The 20,298-nt window shown below is 39.0% G+C and overlaps 1 protein-coding gene across 2 annotated transcripts in view; it reads right to left on the bottom strand.

Moving 5' to 3' along the window:
- The window catches only part of HLTF (helicase like transcription factor), a 47,569-nt gene that overhangs the window by 18,264 nt on the left and 9,007 nt on the right, over window positions 1-20,298 (bottom strand). Inside the window, exons 5-18 of one of the 2 annotated variants that reach the window (XM_084638186.1) lie at window positions 19,882-19,979; window positions 18,791-18,865; window positions 18,322-18,513; window positions 18,137-18,232; window positions 16,220-16,268; window positions 11,410-11,500; window positions 9,546-9,625; window positions 9,425-9,469; window positions 8,240-8,329; window positions 7,923-8,020; window positions 4,637-4,780; window positions 2,006-2,144; window positions 879-1,014; window positions 426-605 (exon numbers count right to left, since the gene is read on the bottom strand). In XM_084638186.1, coding sequence (XP_084494312.1) covers window positions 426-605; window positions 879-1,014; window positions 2,006-2,144; window positions 4,637-4,780; window positions 7,923-8,020; window positions 8,240-8,329; window positions 9,425-9,469; window positions 9,546-9,625; window positions 11,410-11,500; window positions 16,220-16,268; window positions 18,137-18,232; window positions 18,322-18,513; window positions 18,791-18,865; window positions 19,882-19,979 — 1,513 coding nt within the window. The remainder of the gene's footprint in view (window positions 1-425; window positions 606-878; window positions 1,015-2,005; window positions 2,145-4,636; window positions 4,781-7,922; window positions 8,021-8,239; window positions 8,330-9,424; window positions 9,470-9,545; window positions 9,626-11,409; window positions 11,501-16,219; window positions 16,269-18,136; window positions 18,233-18,321; window positions 18,514-18,790; window positions 18,866-19,881; window positions 19,980-20,298) is intronic. The other variant, XM_084638187.1, reaches the window with a different exon arrangement.

Here is a 20,298-nt window from a genome sequence, read left to right as displayed (position 1 = left end):
TACATTTAAGTTCTACTTTTTTCAGAAATAGTGTATGAGAATATATGTGATGTTCTACAGAAACAAGTTTTTCAAGTGCTAAAGAATTATTTTTAAGACTACTGTTAGTGTATTTTGTATTATTTGCTTCTCTCAAAGACAGTTAGGCTCATTTATGACATATGCTAGACCATTCTTCATTTTCTTCTTCATGCTGACAATTGAACAGATGTTACCGTCATTTGCAGTTATTAATTCAGGGCACACTAAGAGTGAAAAGTGGGGGGGGGGAAGGGAGAGAGAAAGAGTTTGGCATATTTTAGATACATTCTGCTATTACAGCTAATATGCTTGAAATATCTGGACCAGTAGTTTTCAGAAGTCAGACTACAAAGAAAACTGACAACTCTAATAGCAACTGCACAATTTATCTTCTTTCTATCTACCTGCTAATAGCAGCTTGGCCTTCGTTCTTCACAGACTGATAGATTTTTCTCTCTTCCTCTGTAAGCGTAACATGCTGAATAAATACCTTACGTTCTGGTAACTCCAAAACAGGCTTTCCTTTAATTTTGCTTGTTTTCGTTCTCCTAAGGGTGATGTTTTTAATTAGGGACTGTAAACGCCTAGAAAAGACACATGAACCAGTCTTTAATACACTAACACAAATTACTAACAGTTTTTTATTCAGTTTACTATATAACTGATTCTTTTGCATAAAATCTAAGCTTGATAGTATGCTACACTGCACTAAAATTAAGTTATATACAATATATTGCATTTAAAACCAAAAATATACATTATGTTTAAACAAAGTACAAATGCATAAGTTTGTCATGACGCACTGGCAATCAAATATCAGATTTATTATCCACAAACATTTTACAAGCTCTTCATACCTCAGTCCCCCTTGGTCTCCCAGCATGACAGGGCGCTGGATTGTTCTGTGCCACCACTCTCTATCAGTAAAAGGTTTCAGTTTTAAAAAGGAGAGAAGAGACCACAAATCCTTTAAGGAATTCTGGATAGGAGTACCTAAAATAAGAAAAAGAATCTGGAAAACCTTAAGAACCAAAAATATAAATTTGATTAAAAGTAGTCCACCCCTCCACAAATATATAGATCAAGGTTTTAAAACCCAGAACACAGAAATTTTTTTTTTCCTTCAGATTGAGTCACAGATCCACGATATGAAACAAAGTACTAGTCTTCACAAACAAGGCACCATTACACTAGCATACACTTTTTCAGGGGAGTCTTTCTGCAGCTATCTCAACTGCATATTTTAAAATGTATTAGTTTTGCCATATAGTTCCACTTTAGAGAAACAGGCAGAAATTTTGTTCAGTTTTTCAGAATTGACAACAAATGGAAAAAAATCCATTATTCACCCAGCTCTATTCATAATACATGCCTTTGGGGCATTATTCCTTAGACAGCACATGTTTGCAGGTTGTTGTAGATGGTTTGCAGTTCACTTAGGCCCCAGTTCAGGAAAGCATCCCTACTCAGGCCAACACTTAAGCAGGTGATTAAGTGCCATTGATTTAAGTCAAACACCTGCTATGTGTTGGCCTGAATCAAGGACTAGGTGAACAAAAAATCTGGGTTTCAAGGAAATTGAACATGTTGGTTGGTGAGCCAGTCCCTTCCTTCTTTGCTGATCATATAAAATGAAGTTGGGATAATAGCATTATTTTAAATAGTTCAATTTGGTTGCATTCTCATCAAGTTTTATAAAGATGATAGCAGCAGCAGCAACTTTCTATGGACTTCTAATTTGCTACTGAGGACTTACGAAAAACTCTGACGTTACTTTTTCAAAACCGTTTTAAGATCTTCTTTCTGAACTAAGATTAATTTAAGAACATTCCAAAATAAGTCTGAATTTAGAGCCCAGCAGCCAAAATAAACGTTATGTTTTCTGGATAAAACCAAAATGAAAACATTTCTTTAAAAATGTAGGGTCACTGTAGTACAAAAATAAAGGTTAACACTGCGATTACTGTGGGGTAAAATATTTCACCTGTCAGTATCCATCTTCTCTGTGCCTCCAGATTTAATGCAGCTTTAGTTTGCTGAGCATTTGGGTTTCGAATAGTGTGCCCCTCATCCAACACCACTCTCAGCCACTTTAATCTGTGTAACAGACTATCACCTCTGCTCTGAAATACAATTTTATTTTTGATCCTGTAACTCAAATCAAAATAGATCTTTTTGAAACTATGATATAGCAAGTCATAGATCTAACACATATATAGCACAAGTAAGGTAGATTTATTAAAACAGATTAGTAATAGTAGAAAATATATTCATTTTTATCTTGCTTACTCATCAAAGAATAGTAAAACGAGGAATGTGAGGAACCCACTCTTGGATTTAAAGAATCCCTGGAAACGTACATCATGTGCCTGGGACTAAGAGGATGCAAAAGGGTGACCAGAGTGAAGTCATGGAAGCCAGATCAGAAAACAGAGGAGCGGGAAGGGGGCTTACTGATGCTAAATTAAATAGGAGGGACCATTTGAAAGATCTGATACCCAGATATTTAAAAAGGACCGAGATTTGTATGAAAACAAAGCTAGCCAAATGCATGAATTCACATATAACGGCTATCCTTATTCAGGAAATCAATATATCCCTCAAAAATAATCAGTTTTTACATACTTTCATAGATTATGCATAGGGCCCTACCAAATTCAAGGCTATGAAAAACTAATCACAGACTGTGAAACGTGGTCTTTTGTGTGCTTTACCCTATATAGATTTCATGGGGGAGACCAGCATTTCTCAAATTGGGGGTCCTGATCCAAAAGAGAGTTGCAGGAGGGTTGCAAGGTTATTTTAGGGAGGTTGTGGTATTGCCACCCTTACTGCTGTGCTACCTTCAGAGCCGGCACTCAGCTCTGAAGGCAGTGCCCCACCAGCAACAGTGCAGTTCCAATCCCATGCCATCCTTACTTATGTGCTGCCGCTGGCAACAGTCCTGCCTTCAAAGCTGTGATCCCAGCCAGCAGCCACCGCTCTCCACCTGCCCATCTCTGAAGGCAGCGGTGGGGCCAGCACCAACCCAGAAATAAGGGTAGCAGTATCAAACACCCTCTTCCCCCCTCTCTCCCCCACCCCACACACAATAACCCTGTAACCCCCTCCACAACTCCTTTTTAGGAAAGGACCCCCTACAATTACAACATCGTGAAATTTCAGATTTAAAAATAGATGACATTATGAAATTTATTACTTTTGAAATCCTATGACCATGAAATTGACCAAAATGGACTGTGAATTTGGTAGGGCCCTCACTATGCAATTCAAAAAGCTTTACTGAAGTGCCATAGCTGTGTAAAATTAAGCAGCAGACAGGGTTGGAACATTTAGATCCACTGCAGAGAGCTCTCCAAATTGAGCTAACAGAGTAACTAATAGCAGTAGTACGTGGTCATCCTTAGTGTGGATCAGCAATAGAAGGGGATGGGACATTTTGCCAGAGGGTTTCACAGATTTTTTGCTGACATCAGAGGAAAGGTGAGACTCGGGAATCTTGGGTTCCATTCCAGGCTTTGGAGGGGAGTACACTATATAGTGAACACAAACACTTCTACCAAATTCCCTTCCCTCCCCCACCGCCACCCTTCAAATTCAACCTCTTCTGCCCGGTCTCAGTCCTGTGTCTTTTCCATCATGGCTCCTTGTCCCAGTCCCATTCTCCTTGTCTACCCAATCCCAGTTCCCTTGCCCAGAAAATCCTTGCCTCACCCCTCAGGATTCCACGTCGGTTATTCCCCTCCCGCACTTTCATTCCCCCTGCCCAACCCTAATTCCCATCCATCCCCTAGCTTCCTATCTCCAGTCTCCTTGCTCACACGATCCTCTGCCTCTTTTCTATCCCAGAATCCATCTGCCCCTCCCTCCACATTCCCCATCCTGACTGGCCTCCAGGGATTCTCATTCAGTTTTAGTGTCCCACATCTCCCCAGCTCTTTGTCTCAGGTCTCTTTTCCCAACCAGTCCTTGTTCTACCTTTGCACCCAAGTTCCTTATCAGTCTTCCCTCCCATCTTATCTCCTCCCCCATTGGTTCTAAGTCCCAGTCTCTCCCTCAAGCTCTTCATCCAATCTCAGTCTCTACCCACACCTCTATCTGCTGCCTCTCAGCCCATCTGCCCCCTCTACTCCTAGTCCCAGTATCCTGGCACAGCTAGTCCCAAATTACCAATTGCCCACCCCACCCTAAGTCCCAGTTTTTGCCTTCCCTCCAGTTGCCTATCCTAACCTGCTCTCCACTCAGGTCTGACTCTTGTCCCCCTCTGCAAATGAATCAGATAGCTTCCTCCTCCATGCTGCCAGGGCACTGAGCACTAAAAGATACACTCTCCCTGCTCAGTTCAGGTGCTCAGATCCAGCACAGCCCACTGCTACCCAGAACTGAAATTGTAGGGTAAACCCTGCTCAGCCCCAGGCTAGATCAAACCCAATGCAGTCAGAATCTGTGGGGAATTTAATTGCTAAAAATCAAAGAAATGTCTACTAAGCACTTAATACAATATACACATTCAAAGAAAGCCTCCCACTCTCCATAAATGGCCATTTTGGGTTTGTTTGGTTTTTTATCATCTGATACAAAAAGTTGCTATAAAGATATTTAGTATTTTACTTACTCCATAATCGCTGGCTAAAATGTTGTAGGTTGTTAGTACTATGTCTTGTTTTGAAATAAATGCTGGGTCTTTGCTGCGGTCAGGACCATAATAAACATATATATTCAAACGAACATCTGATCTGATATGTTGTTCAAACTGGTCCTGAAAAGAAAAGTCATTAACAGAAACTGCAATTAACCAAATGTTGCCACATAACTATATTCCTTAAGGATGGCTTACAAAACAACTGTAGATTCTGTTCCGACTCTGTGGCATACTGCAACTACCAATGGTGGAACACAGGACAGACATAACAAAAGTCAATTGTTTTAGGATAAGAGAGGCAGAGGGAACTGAAGCAGCCAACTTAGTTACAGCAAAAACAGAGCCAAAAACAAAGCAAAGCTGTATAATCAATCACAAGTAATTGTACTGCAATGGAATTGAGGGGAGGGACAGAGGGAGGAGACCATTTTTTACACATGTAAAATAAAGCTACAATGGCATTTCTGAATAAATAAGAAAAAATAAATGAAAAAGTGACTGGTTGAAAATTACTAGCATTTTTTCAAGATCTACTTTTCATCATTAGTGTTTAAATTTTTGCACTTCTTTTAAATAAAACAGCTAATCTTCACTTGTCACTTTCATTTTTGTTTCTAAAGTGTTTCGCCTTTGTCGCTCTCCAGCACTGGCACCATGTTGCAGAATTTGAGCTGCTGACAAAAAGAAGGGGTAAAGTCTAAAGAAACCGATTTCAATAAAAAGTATCACAGTTCTAGGACACAAATATAATATATGGAGGGAGTAATTTAATCTCCCTCAATCAGTTCTCCACACAAAGCTTCATTTGTAGAGTTTTCTGCAAGTTTCTCCATTACTGAGTAAGTATTAGGCAGCATTTCTTCTCGTAATTTTATTCCAGCATCTTCATGAATCACCAGACTCTAGAGAAGGAATTATAGCTAGAGATAGGCAAGATTTTTCAGATGAATAGTTTATTCCCCCCCAAAATTGCAGTTTCAGTTGATTCAAAACTATCTGCGAATTTGTCAGTTTCAAACAATGAAATGAAAACAGAAGTTTCAGATGCTAAAGTCCAGAGTCCAATTTTGTAGTTTTACCAAAAAAAAAAAAAAAAAAATTAACAGGCCAAGAAAAAAACTGAAAAAGCAAAAGTATTTTCTCTCATCTCTTTTCAATTTTAATTATCTCTGTGTTGTAAAATCCGTTAGCATAAAGCTTCAGCAGAGACATGTGATTTTTAAGCTGACTATCCCTTTAACATGTTTACAAACAATGAACAACTCTCCTGCAATAAAAAAGGAGGGTGGAAATGTGAACCGGTGTGGAACCCATTTGCTCAGTAATGACTCCCCTCACAGGGTGACCAGTATTCATAGCTCTTTAATGGACATGAAATAAATCACATGCATCAGTGAATAAAAGCCATTCAGTCTCATGGCTCTATGATGTCACTTCAATTTGTTCTAGTATCAAAAATTACTAGGGCTGTCAAGTGATTTAAAAAAATAATCGCAATTAAATCACCCTGTTAAACAATAATAGAATACCATTTATATAAATATTTTTGGATGTTTTCCACATTTTCAAATATATTGATTTCAATTACAACAAAGGGAAGTGTACAGGGCTCACTTTATATTTACTATAAATATTTGCACTGTAAAAATAAAAGAAACAGTATTTTTCAATTGACAATACAAATACTGTAGTGCAATCTCTTTATCATCAAAGTTGAACTTACAAATGTAGAGTTATGTACAAAAAATATCTGCATTCAAAAATAAACAATGTCAAACTTTAGAGCCTACAGGTCTACTCAGTCCTACTTCTGGTTCAGCCAATCGCTCAGACAAACAAGTTTGTTTACATTTGCAGGAGATAATGCTGCTTGCTTCTTGTTTACAAAGTCATCTGAAAGTGAGAACATGCATTCGCATGGCACTGTTGTAGCCGACCTTGCAAGATATTTACATGCCAAATGTGCTAAAGATTCATATGTCCCTTCATGCTTCAACCACCATTCCAGAGGACATGGATCCATGCTGATGATGGGTTCTGCTCGATAATGATCCAACGCAGTGCAGACCAACGCAGTGCAGACCAACACATGTTCATTTTCATCATCCGAGTCAGATGTCACCAGCAGAAGGCTGATTTTATTTTTTGGTGGTTTGGGTTGCTGTTTTAAGACTTCTGAAAGCATGCTCCACAGCCCGTTCCTCTCAGATTTTGAAAGGCGCTTCAGATTCTTAAATCTTGGGTTGAATGCTGTAGCTATTTTTAGAAATCTCACATTGGTGCCTTCTTTGCGTTTTGTCAAATCAGCAGTGAAAATGTTCTTAAAAAGAACAACATGCTGGGTCATCATCGGAGACTGCTATAACACGAAATATGTGGCAGAAAGTGGGTAAAACACAAAGCAAGAGACATACAATTCTCCCCTAAGTTCAGTCACCAATTCAATTAATGCAGTTTTTTTTAAAACAAGCATCATCAGAATGGCAGCACATCTTCTCGAATGGTGGCCAAAGCATGAAGGAGCATACCAATGTTTAGCATATCTGGCACATAAATATCTTGCAGTGCTGGTTACTGAAGTGCCATGCAAACGTTTGTTCTCACTTTCAGGTGACATTGTAAAGAAGAAGTGGGCAGCATAACTCCAGTAAAATGTAAACAAACTTGTTTCATTTAGTGATTGGCTGCACAAGAAGTAGGACTGAGTGGACTTGTAGGCTCTAAAGTTTTACATTGTTTTGTTTTTTGAGTACAGCTATGTAACAAACAAAATCTACATTTGTAAATTGCACTTTCATGATAAAAAATTGCACAATGATACTTATATGAGGTGAATTGAAAAATACTATTTTTTTTATCATTTTTACAGTGCAAATATTTGTAATAAAAACATTATAAAGTGAGCACTGTTCACATTGTATTCTGTGTTGTAATTGAATAAATAGATCTGAAAATGTAGAAAAACATCCAAAAATTTTAATAAATTTAAATTGGTATTCTATTGTTTAACAGTGTGATTAAAACAGCAATTAATCTCAATTAACTCAAAAAAATTAATCGCGATAAAAAAGTCACTTGAGTTAACTGCAATTAATCAACAGTCCTAAAAATTATCTATTTTTTGAACAACTGCTTTATTTCAAAATTAGGAGAAGCAGTAATTTTAGTCACATGACATGTTACTGGAGCAATGTATTTGTATTGTCATAATTAAGAGTAAAAACATATTAAAGAATTAACATGATAATGTAAAACCTACAATCCAGTTGCTTAGGACAGAGAGCGGACAGATGATCAGTGTTGTTCTGGGACCCTCTTCAGAATCATTTTTCTTAACAGACTGTACAATTGCAGTACCTGAGAAAATAGAAGTGACACTTAGCAGGATAATCATTTACCTTAATCCTTTATTTTGAAAGATTATAACAAATACGACGCTAAAAAAATGTGAGTAGTTCCCTGAAGTCCTTTCGGAGGTCCCCATCAAAATAATGCAATCTTCACATAAGAAACATCTGTATAGTATTTCAGTTTGAAAAGAAAAATTCATAAGGCTTGTGTTTATTTCTTCATTACCTTTTTTCTTTGCTTTCTTTTTTAATGGAGCGGATGGAGATGCAAGAGCAGACGCAAAGCCTGTGTCTTCTTGAATAACGCAAGAAGCTGCTGACAAAAGACCACATCCAAATGCAAGACATTTTAAAAATGTGTGCATGGGTAAGTATATTTTTATTACATTTATGTTACACTAAGTATTAACCAAATGAACTGATTTTCTCACTGTTTTACAGGTAGCTACTAACACGGAGTAACTCTCAAAGGGACAGAATCTATCGGCCATTAGGACAAACGATTTAGCACAAGTTTCACTTCAGGAGTACACATAAACATAAAGTACTTTAGACTTGTTTACACAAACACTCAGCGCACATCAAGCTGGGGTGTAAACCTACCCTCTGCTAGCCTACCATGCATTAAGTGCCCATGTGGACCCTGCTGCCAAATACTAAAAGTTCCCTAGTGTGCTCTTGTTTCAAAGCAGCATAGATCAAAGCGCACTAGGGAACTTTCAGTGCCCGCCAGCTGTGTTCTCACAGACACGTAGTCCAGGCAAGGTAGCATAGGGTAGATGTACATCACAGGTTGCTGCAAAATGTTTGCGTAAACAAGCCCTCAATGCAGAGTACCTATAGTCTTTCAGATTTTCTTCCATGAGAGGTATTTAGTCTGACAGATAACATATGTTCTTGTATTTTTAGATTAGCATCTAAGCATTTTATCTTGTATAATAGCTTTGCCTTTCAAATGTGCTTTTTCCATTTCTGTGCTTACATACTACTACATCCTTGTCAGAATCTAAAGCATCTCATGTTTCCTCATTACACCTTCCACCATCCCATCCCTTTTACCAAGGAGGAAAGGATTCTCTTCAAAGCCTGTCACATCATTACTTACTTCTTCAGCCAGAAAAGCTGTTACAAAACATAAGCCCAGGGAAGGAGTGCATCACCACTAGGCTAGCTGAATAGTCCTTTCTTAAATAAGAGTTCAAGGTTCTACTTCTAACTGATAAATTTACTCTTATAGGTGGTTAAACCGAGTTACATGCTCACAGCATTAAACACACGTCCACAGGAGTTTTACTGAAACATTTTAATATAGATTCTTTTCTTGATAAAAAGTTGGTCTGAAGTATCTTCTGGTGTACAATTTCTACTTAAATTTCTGGTACGGAAAGATTTATACTCCAAAGAAACATACTTTTACTTCTCTTTCTGGTTGCTGGGAGATCTTTTTCACATTTGCCTGAAAAGAAAAACAACTATTTAAAAACTGAATGAAATTAATTCTATTTTAACCCAATTATTTAAGTATAACTTACTTCTTGTTTGTTGTGGTAGCCACTCTTCAGATTCTTCTGAGTCACTGCTTACTGTATATTTGGGTTTCTCAGCTTTAGCTCTAAAATATTAAAACAAAAACCCCTCACAACCAGTATTAAAACTTGAAGAGCATGTTTTAGCCACACAGACTAACATGCAATAGATATGACCAATGTGCTTTGAAAAGTTCCCTTGGAGGATGGAGGGGCGCAGGGGGACAAAACAAAACGTACTCTGCTCATTGTTGCACTTCAATATGCAAAAAAAAATAAAATAAAATCTGTGAACAGACTATTTTCTCATAAATGTAAAAAACAAAACAGATCTTTACACGAACCAATAAAAAGAACAATCTGTGCCATGATGAAATGGCATGAACATATCAGTATGCTTCAAACTCAAATCAAGCCAAACGCTGCCCCTTTTGTCCACAGAACAATGTATCTAAAGCAGCAGTTCTCAGACATCATTGTACTGTGACCCCTTCTAACAACAAAAATTACTACAAGATCCTGGGAGGAGGGGACCAAAGACTCAGTCCACCTGAGCCCCGCCGCCCTAACTCTGCTGTGACGGGGTGGGGGCCAAAGCTGAAGCCCAAGAGCTTCTTCCCTAGGCAAGGGGCATGTAATCTTAGCCCTGGGCAGTGAGGCTCAGGCTTCAGCCCGGGGCGGTGGGGCTTGGGCTCTGGCCTCCGCCCTGGGCCCCAGCAAGTCTAACATCAGTCTTGGCAACCCCATTAAAATGCGGGTCCCGACTCACAGTTTGAGAACCCCTGATCTAGACATGAAACACTGACAAAAACTATTGACATTTAGCAGGACATCAGAAGTTTATGTCAAGTTTTTTAAACAATAAATACAGACTGATTAATTTTAATTGTGAAGTAGATACCTGGCACTGCTATCATGCCTATCGTTCAATTTCAATTAATGGTCTTTGATACTTCCCGCCTTATTATATACATTACATCATATTTCTGACAACTATAAGCTGAAGCTTGGGAAAGCAAAAGGAATATTGCTGCTACGGACACTGGCAGATAAACAAAAGCAAAGCAATCTAACCTTGTTGTTTACATTCTTTAAAAAAAAAAATTGAAGACTGGGTATCAAAACAACATTACTACAAGAATGGATTACAGTTAACACCTTTGATACTATTATACTGACAAGAGGAATAATAAAAATTTAGAACAGGCGTCTCAAACACGAGGCCAAGCTCCCCATGGGGCCCCCCCCCACAGTTATTTCCTGCGGCAGCCAAGCTCCCCTCACCCGTCGCCCCACCTCCTCCCCAGTGCGTCGCATCCCTGCTCCTCTGCCTACCTCCAGGCGCTTCTCACTGCCAAACAACTGTTTGGTGTCACTTAGCGCTTTCCAGGAGGGAGGGGAAGGAGTGGGGAGCCATGCGCTCCAGGGGGGAGGCAGAAAAGGTGGGGCAGGGGTGGGGATTTGGGGAAGGGGTGGAGTGGGGCGGGGCCTCATGGAAGGGGTGGAGTGGGGCGGGGCAAGAGCCGGGGGCAGGGAGGGGGCTTTTGTATCTTTATATGAAAAGGTGTCAGTGATGCGGCCCTCAGGCCAATGTACTAATCCTCATGTGGCCCTTGTGGTGATTGGAGTTTGAGATCGCTGATTTAGAATGTAGGCAAGAGTCACTTAGAAAAAAAATTCATGATGGGCAGAGGACAGGACACCAAACACTTACCGCCTAGATAAGATCATCCCTACTCCAACCCAACTGATGTAAAAACCTGAAAGGGACTGCATCTTCTAGTTTTTTGCTAATAACTTTAACTTTAACTTTATTCAAATGTCATGTAGCAAGCCAACAAAAGAGAAAAAGTGTGTTTCAGGATATTACCTTTTTGGTCGGGAACTAGAACATTGTGACTGAACAGTTTCACTCTTCTCCTTTACATTAGAAATACTGGGCTCCACATTACAGCTGGTCTCTTCAGGAAAAGAGAGAAAAGAAAAGAGAAAAGAGTTATGAAAAGGAAAATACAGTCTTTTTGCCTGAAAGCCAAGTTACTTGATGAATAAAACTAGTACAGATTTAGATCAAAAATAATGTTCTCAATTCCTCAGAGTGAAATTAGCATAACTGGCACTTTGAGTCACGATTGTAAATGTGAGATAAAAATACTATGAAGATCTTCCTAATATATTTCCAGCCATCTAAAATGCTGACATATTAAAGCAACCACTCACCACCTTGCCCAGATAAATTTGCATACAAAAGAAGTCAAAAAGTGTTAACGGCCTGTGTGAATGCCCCTGCATTCACACCCTACACACTATTGTAGTAATCTTTGTAGAAGGTGTGCTTTTGTAAGATATTTGAAAACTCATACTTTGCTGGTCAATATTGACCTGATAACATTCGTGTGGCAACATTGTATGTGAAGTTATAAAACTACTGTGTATGATGTTCAAAACTCACGTTCCACCAAAGTGGTCAAAAAGTCCTGTCTTGAACAAAGGAGTACGTTTGCCTTAATTTGCACTTAAGTAGTAAACAGAGTCATCAAGTAGGAAGGGAAAACAAAGGAAGCTCAAACAGGTAGGAAAAAAAACAGCAGGGAACATCCTTCCACACAGACTTTTTGTCTCCTAGTTCCCAGCTGGAAAAGTTTTTTCAGGAGGGAGGCGGGGATTAAAACTTTCAAAAGAAGGGGCAAACACCCCAAGACTCCCACTCTCTCTCCGTCTGTCTCTGACATTGCACCTAAGATGACAAAGAAAAAAAGACGTTGGAATCTGAGGGGCGTCCATACCTGAAGAGTTTGGTCAGTAGCCTTGCTGGAAGCAGGTGTTGAGAAATTTTGCTTGAATTTAATATACTTTGTTAGAACACTTATTAGTGCCTATCTTGATTTTTTTTTAATAACCATTTCTGACTTTTATGCCTCATTACTTGTACTAGCTTAAAATCTCTTTGTAGTTAATAAAGTTGCTTTACTGTTTCATCTAATCCAGTGTGTTGAAACCAAGCGTCTGGGTAACTCTATTTAAGATAATAAGCTGACATATTTTTCCCTTAAAGGAAGAACAGACATAATATATTTATACTGTCCAGGAGAAGGCTGACCAGTACAGGACATACGTTTCTGTCAGGAAATCAGGGACTGGGAGTGTGTTGAGGTTCCCCTGCAGTATATCCCAAGCTGGTGAGAGCCAGTGGGTAACTAGCAGGCTGCAGTTACACCCGGACACTCAGGGAATAGCTTGCATGCTGGAAGGCTGTTTGTGAGCAGCCCAAGTGGGAGCTACTTCAGCAAGGCATTGTAAGGCACCCAGGGTTCCAAGCCAGGGGTGACACAGCCCTGCAACTGATCTGAATTGTACCCTAGTATCCACAGTCTGGTTCTGGCTGACAAAGCTTTGACTTAGATTTCCAAGCTAAAGATACAAACTAGCTTTCTAATCAGACCCTGAAAGGTATTCTAATACATTTATTGGCTTTTGTGGGTTTATTCTAGACCCTTTTTATTTTAAAATCATTTCTGAAATAGAGGACCCTTTTTAAATGTTAGCTTTAAAAAGAAAACAACATTAAGGATGGGCCTGTATTTAGATACTATTTAATATTTTTTAGATCATAAACAATAATTTAAATGTCTAAGAATAATGTAAGCATCAGTACAGACTATCATGTAAGTTCATACTTAACTACAACGCACTTTGAGAAAAACAACTTGTCCCAACAGACCACAACACTGTTTACACCAGGAGGAGAACAGATATTGTGAAATGGAGAAATATGAAACCAACATTGAGCTGATGAAGAGCTAGAGAGCAGAAATAACTAGAAATGAGTTACAACAGAAAAAAGTCTTTCCTCTATGGTGGGATACAGTGACCTTTACCTTACATTAAAGTACATAATAATAAAATCTTACACTTGTGTGCAAGATCAAGGCATAAAACTGAGTCTTACCACATTATTGTAGTAGACCCAAGTACAAAACTTACAAGACACAAGGAGAAAATTAATGTAAATACCATACAGATAGCAAGGACAGTGCCAACAAGGCTATGTCAGGATAGAGCACTTCCAAGATGAGCGTTGTTCTAGCTGCAGGCTTGATTAATTAGGGATATCTGAGTTTCTGGGTTACCTAAAACTAGTTAAAGTCAACAGGAACAGAGAGATATGTTGTAACTGATCCATAAGTAAAAAAGTAAATAAAATTATTTAAGATGAAGATCTTATCTGTTGGAAAAAAAAGAAACTAAGAATTCCCAAGAAGAATATACACAAAAGTGAATTCAAGAGATAAAATGTAGTAGGACAGCCCTGGCGGAGGAAAACTGAAGCAGCTGAACTTGAAGAAGCAGTTTTGGTGTAAGTGTAAATAGTACTCAAATTTGTGCAATTAAATACCAGCAAATAAAAGGTGCAGAAAATAAATAGGGAGGAAAAAGCATGTGCCGTATGCAATTTTTACTCTCTCCAACTCAGTAACTTTCCTTTCATAATGAGTTCACCCAAATGAATGCAATGGTGCTACACTTTTATATTACTAAAAAACCCTCACAATCTTGGGGAAAAAGAAAAGGAGTACTTGTGGCACCTGAGAGACTAACCAATTTATTTGAGCATAAGTTTTCGTGAGCTACAGCTCACTTCATCGGATGCATACTGTGGAAACTGCAGAAGACGTTATATACACAGAGACCATGAAACAATACCTCCCCACACCCCACTCTCCTGCTGGTAATAGCTTATCTAAAGTGATCACTCTCCTTACAATGTGTATGATAATCAAGTTGGGCCATTTCCAGCACAAATCCAGGCCCTCTCACCCCCCCCACCCACCCACACACACACAAACTCACTCTCCTGATGGTAATAGCCAATCCAAAGTGACCACTCTCCTTACAATGTGTATGAAAATCAAGGTGGGCCATTTCCAGCACAAATCCAAGTTCTCGCACCCCCCCACCCCCATACACACACAAACTCACTCTCCTGCTGGCAACAGCCCATCCAAAGCTGGAAATGGCCCACCTTGATTTTCATACACATTGTAAGGAGAGTGGTCACTTTGGATAAGCTATTACCAGCAGGAGAGTGAGAGTGTGTGTGTGGTTTTTGGAAAAGGGGGAGGTGGTGTGAGAAAACCTGGATTTGTGCTGGAAATGGCCCACCTTGATTATCATACACATTGTAAAGAGAGTGGTCACTTTGGATGGGCTATTACCAGCAGGAGAGTGAGTTTGGGGGGGGGGGGGGGGCGGAGGGTGAGAGGGCCTAGATTTGTGCTGGAAATGGCCCAATTTGATTATCATACACATTGTAAGGAGAGTGATCACTTTAGATAAGCTATTACCAGCAGGAGAGTGGGGTGGGAGGAGGTATTGTTTCATGGTCTCTGTGTATATATTGTCTTCTGCAGTTTCCACAGTATGCATCCAATGAAGTGAGCTGTAGTTCACTGAAAGCTTATGCTCAAATAAATTGGTTAGTCTCTAAGGTGCCACAAGTACTCCTTTTCTTTTTGCGAATACAGACTAACATGGCTGTTACTCTGAAACCAATCGTGGGGAAGAGAGTGGAAACAACAACTCAATTTGACAAGTCAGATGGCCTCCATATACCTCAGTTTAAATGTGTATTTTATTACTTCTCCTAGAGCTACTAAGAGGCTTAACTAGTTTGTAAAGACCTTTCACACTCTCAGAGAATTGCCATTGTAAGCAGACCTGGCCAAAACTCAGGATTTTTGATTAATCAGAAATTTTGGCATTTCAAAATCTGGTATGGAATGAAACCAAAATTATCAATATTTCTCACAAACTGGAAATTCTAAAAAACTATTGTTTTTTGGAAACAATGATGTTTCTGAAACAAAATTTGCTCTCTGGGACTACAGCAGAGGTAAAACTGAGAAGAATATCAATTTCATCCAGCAGCTGCCAGAGTGACCAGGATCTGTGGCTCCAGGGTAACCACACCATACTTACCGCCAAGGGGCGGAAACCCAAGGGCTTCCAAACTCATGGGTTAGCTGGCTCCCCTGGAGTCTGAAGGCTCTGGGGTCCCTGACCTGAGGCAGTATGCATGGCAGGGTTACCCTGGAGCTACACATCCTTAGAACCCAACCCAGGACTTCCAGGCTCCTAGTTCTGTGGCAATAATCCTGAGAGCTCTCATGGCTTCCCAGCTTCCTACTGCAGAACTGGGAACCTCAGCTGAGAGCCCTGGCAAAAGCCCAGTTTCTTAGGGCTTCCAGACTCTGTGCTGCAGAGCCAGGACCCAAGACCCAGTTAGAGTCAGGACTTCCAGGCTCTTAGCTGCCTAGGAGCCTAGAAACCCTGGCTGACCAGAGCCATGGACCTTGCAAACCCCAGGGCAGCCCACATGGTGGGGATCCTCAACAGCCTGCCAGGCAAGCTTACAGGGTTCCATTGGGCTCTGCCAGAACCCTGCTTGTGATGTGGCAAAAGTTCATCAAAACTTTACTCATTTTTGTGAGCAATTTCAAGTTTGATAAACCGGCATTTTCCAGTTTGTTTGGGAAATTTCCAATCAACTCTAATTCTAATTGCATATTGCTATTCTAATAATATTAGTGTTGTTGTATACAACTGAGTTAACAGATCTAGCGCTAGCATGTATTATTCATAATTCAAGTACTATTTTGTTGTTTAAATTTTACTGTTACCTTTCAAAAGTTTATGTCCTTCATTTTTCACACCAGTGACAACAGATTCCTAAGGAAAAACAACAGTTTATTCTGTAATGTAGTAACAACTAATAGTGTAATATGGTAGTTACGGGTTTAATCTGAACAGATAATTATTTTTTTGCATGCCAAAGATTGGTATAGTGATAATACATTAATCAAAAGCTTAAAAAGTTATGGAGTTTAACACATTCATATAGTAAAAAAAGCAGATACACCAAAAGGGAACTGTAGACAGGCAGAAAGAAAACTTTAAATTACACAGGTATATTGGAAGGAAAATAAACCACTAAGCTTTTTAGACTATTCTGAGCCCAAACACAAAGTATTACCACGTAATTTTGATGCAATCATGGTTCTTTTTTTTAAAAAAAAAATTCTAATTCCTGTACAGATTACAATAAAATAATCAGACAATGCTCGTACTTACTCTTTCCACTGCATAGTTAAATAAAGTTATGGAAAGGGAGTGAGTGCAGCAGAACAGACAGTTGGATTAGATGATCCAAGAGGACCTTTTCAATCCTCCCTCCCCCCCGCCCCTTTTTTAAACTATTTGGTAAGATGGTGTTCCACAAAGTAAATAAATCTGAGGTGTTTCCCCCCCACATTCAGATGCTCTGCTTCATATTTTAGGTATAGTCTCTTCAATGCATGGGAATTATGTAAGCAAGTCCTTAGAAGAAAATGTACTTATTTGTGTATTCACGACAAAAGGAAAAATTTAAAAAATAGACCTTTATATTCTATTTTATATGAATTAACCCAATAGAACTTGAATGAAGTATGTTTTCATGATCTAAGTTTAACTCTTCCCTGGAGTACATCATTTCAAAGTTCAAACACACAGACTATTTTGTTTCAGAATATATTTAAATTAAGTCCTCTAATTATATCTGACCTGGCGGTGTAACATTATACCATTCTGCTTCTTACTTTGTATTACTGGATATTAGAAGCATAAAAAGCTCATATCAACTACAAAAATGATATGAGGTTGCCATAACCATAGGGGTTGCCTAAGTTCCTCCTGAACTGTAAGGATTAAGAAGCTCAAGTAACCTGGTTGGCACCTGACCAAAGGAACCAATGAGGACAAAAGCGGGGGGGGGGGGGAAGAGGAGGAGGAAGGGGCTTTGTTCTGGGTTCTTTGTGTTCATTCGCTCTCGGGACTGGACATCAATCCATGTTCTCCAAATCTTTCTAAACAAGTCTCTCATATTTCAAACTTGTAAGTAACAGCCAGGCAAGGAGTATTAGTTTATCTTTGTTTTCTCAACTTCTGAATTTTCCCTTTGCTAGAGGGAGGTTTATCCCTATTTTGTTGTAACTTTGAAACTAAGGCTAAAGGGGATTCCTCTATGCTCTCTGAATTTTCTGCTAATCTGTAAGGTTAACTACCAGCCTAAGTTTATAGAGGAGATTCTTTTACCTTTTTCCTCTTTAAATAAAATCCTTCTTTTTAAGAACCTGACTGATTTTTCCATTGTTCCAAGACCCAGGGGTTTGGGTCTTTGATCATTTTGTAACCAATTGGTTAGGATTTTATTCTCAAGCCTCCCCAGAAAAGCGGGTGTATAGGCTTGGGGGAATAGGACTCCAAGTGGTCCTTTCCCTGATTGCTGGTTAAATCACTTGGTGGTGGCAGCGATCCCAAGGCAAGAAAGAAATCTGTGTCTTGGGGAAGTTTTAACCTAAGCTGGTAAGAATAAGCTTAGGGGGCTTTTCATGCGGGTTCCCAAATTGTACCCCAGAGTTCAGATTGGTAAGGAACCCTGAGAGAGGTAAGGATTTTTGATTACTTGCTAGAAGAAATTATTTCACACACACAAAACCCTAGTCATTGTGTGTGCCATCAAATACGTTTATTAAAAAAAAAAAAAAAAAAACACTCACCTTATGCAACTGATCGCTTTTAATCTTTTCAACAGAAAGAGGTTTGCCATCATGAAAGTTGGTAAGAATCAATGCAATTGTTGCAAGTGTTTTACCCTAGATAAAATGCAAAGGATAGAATTTATGATTTTTCCAGAGATAAGTCAAACTGTATTCAAATACACTAAAGCACTATACATAGTTACCAATCCCATATCATCAGCCAGTATTCCTCCAAGTACATTTTCTGGTCGTTCTTTTTCAGCGAAGTTTGTAAGTGTATTATAGTAGAAATTATTTTTCTCTTCCCAAAACAGTGGCAACTCCTTACTGTTCTCACGTGAAACCATCCAAGCTAAAGCCTGCTTTTGGTGTGGGAGTAATGGTGTTCCAACAGCCTATAAGTCAAAAAAGGAATGTTATACCTCTTTCACATGAAATAACCCTCTTCCCTTTGGGAAGTGGGGAGGGGGGGAAGGGGGCAGGGAGATAACATTTGATTAATTGCTCTCTTAAAACTTATTTAAATTAACTGGTATCTAGGGCAACTTATTAGTCTTGCATGACACTGCTAAACTTTGAAGATGTGTATAGATGTTAAAAAGAGAGTTTGTAACACAGAATTTAAGGCCTGATTTAAAAGCCTATGTAAGACTTTTTCAATAGAACAAATACCTCTGCTCCTTCCATTTCATGAGTTTTATCATCTTCTTTCAGATCTTCAAACAATTTGTCAAACTCACTTTTAAGCTGCAATGCATAAACACAGAAGTTGCAATTAAACTCAACTTCTACATTAAATAAATACTTGATGACATAACGGATGCCAGTCACATGGCCATACGGATACCCAGATCTCCAAATGACTTCTGGAGCCACTAGAATCTGTAACTGCTGCTACTGGGGAGGTAGGTAACAAAGAACATGTGGCAACCTGAAAAAGGAGAAGAAGTGGGGGAAAAGCCGAAGTAGTGGGAGAAGAGCCACATTCATATTCCAGCTTGGCATTAAAATATGCATTAAAATAGGATGAGGTATACCAGCACAGCTGTGTGGAAAAAAAAATCTTCACACTGCTGAGTACATCTTCTTGTGAACTGTTTGAAATGGGCCACCCGGATTACATTGGCTTCATTACCACTACAAAGTATTCTACTGTTGAGAATAGTCCATTTCCACCTTAATGGAATTGTCTCGTTAGAACTGACCCTCCCACTTGGTAAAGCAACTCCCATCTTTTCACATACTGTGTATTTATACCTGCCTACTGTATTTTCCACTCCATGCATTGGATGAAGTGGGTTTTAGCCCACAAAAGCTTATGCCCAAATAAATTTGTTACTCTAAAGTACCACAAGTAGTCCTCATTGTTTTTACACATTGTGTTTCTTTTAATTTTAAATTTGCGCATTTGATAGCACTTTGTGTCCAATTGGTTTCACTGCTGCTGTATGTAAAGCCCACTGAAACAAGGTATAGAAAAGACATTTAAGAAAATAGGAGAATGGCTTTAAAACCATAAAAACTGGCAAATGGACTCTGGAGCAGGTGTAGTAGCTGAACCTAAATGGTTAAAAAAAACAAACAAAAAAACCCCCCAGATTTCAAGTTGACTGTGCCCTTTAAAAGATATTTGTTTCAGAAGGGAGAAAAACAAAATACTTCAGTGCTCATGAAAAAGGACTAATCCTCACTTTTATGAGCAGCAAGTTCCCTTTTTTAAAAGTATATATTTTCAACTAACTACCAAAAAAACTACCACACACCTGTTCTGTTGTCATCTGCATAGCAGCATGTCCTGGAGCACTATAGCTTGGTCCAGCTCTCCCAGAAACCCAGCTTGATCCAAAACCAAATTCTGAACCTGTGCTCCATTAAGAAAAAACACAAACACAGCAGTTAGAGACTTGGCTTGCTCAGATGACTAACAACAGAATATGGTGCCTTTTTCTCCCCATTTGTTTTTTATTCAACTATGTTCAGTAGAAACCAAAAGTTTTTACCAACTAATGGCTATTTGTGACATATGGGAAATGACTATGAGCGTAGTTCCTTGTGAAGAGTTGTATTGCTTACCAATTAGACTACTAAAACATTACAAAACATAAGAATAAAAATGCCTAACCATTCAATGCACAATTAGATCAACAAAAAAAGGAAAGTGCTGAATAAGATTTTGCAAG

This window comes from Lepidochelys olivacea (assembly GCF_965140295.1).
Source record: "Lepidochelys olivacea isolate rLepOli2 genome assembly, chromosome: 9".
In the NCBI taxonomy this organism is placed as follows: domain Eukaryota; kingdom Metazoa; phylum Chordata; order Testudines; family Cheloniidae; genus Lepidochelys; species Lepidochelys olivacea.
The sequence above is the reverse complement of the archived record's forward strand: the minus strand, read 5'-3'. Positions and strand labels throughout refer to the sequence as shown.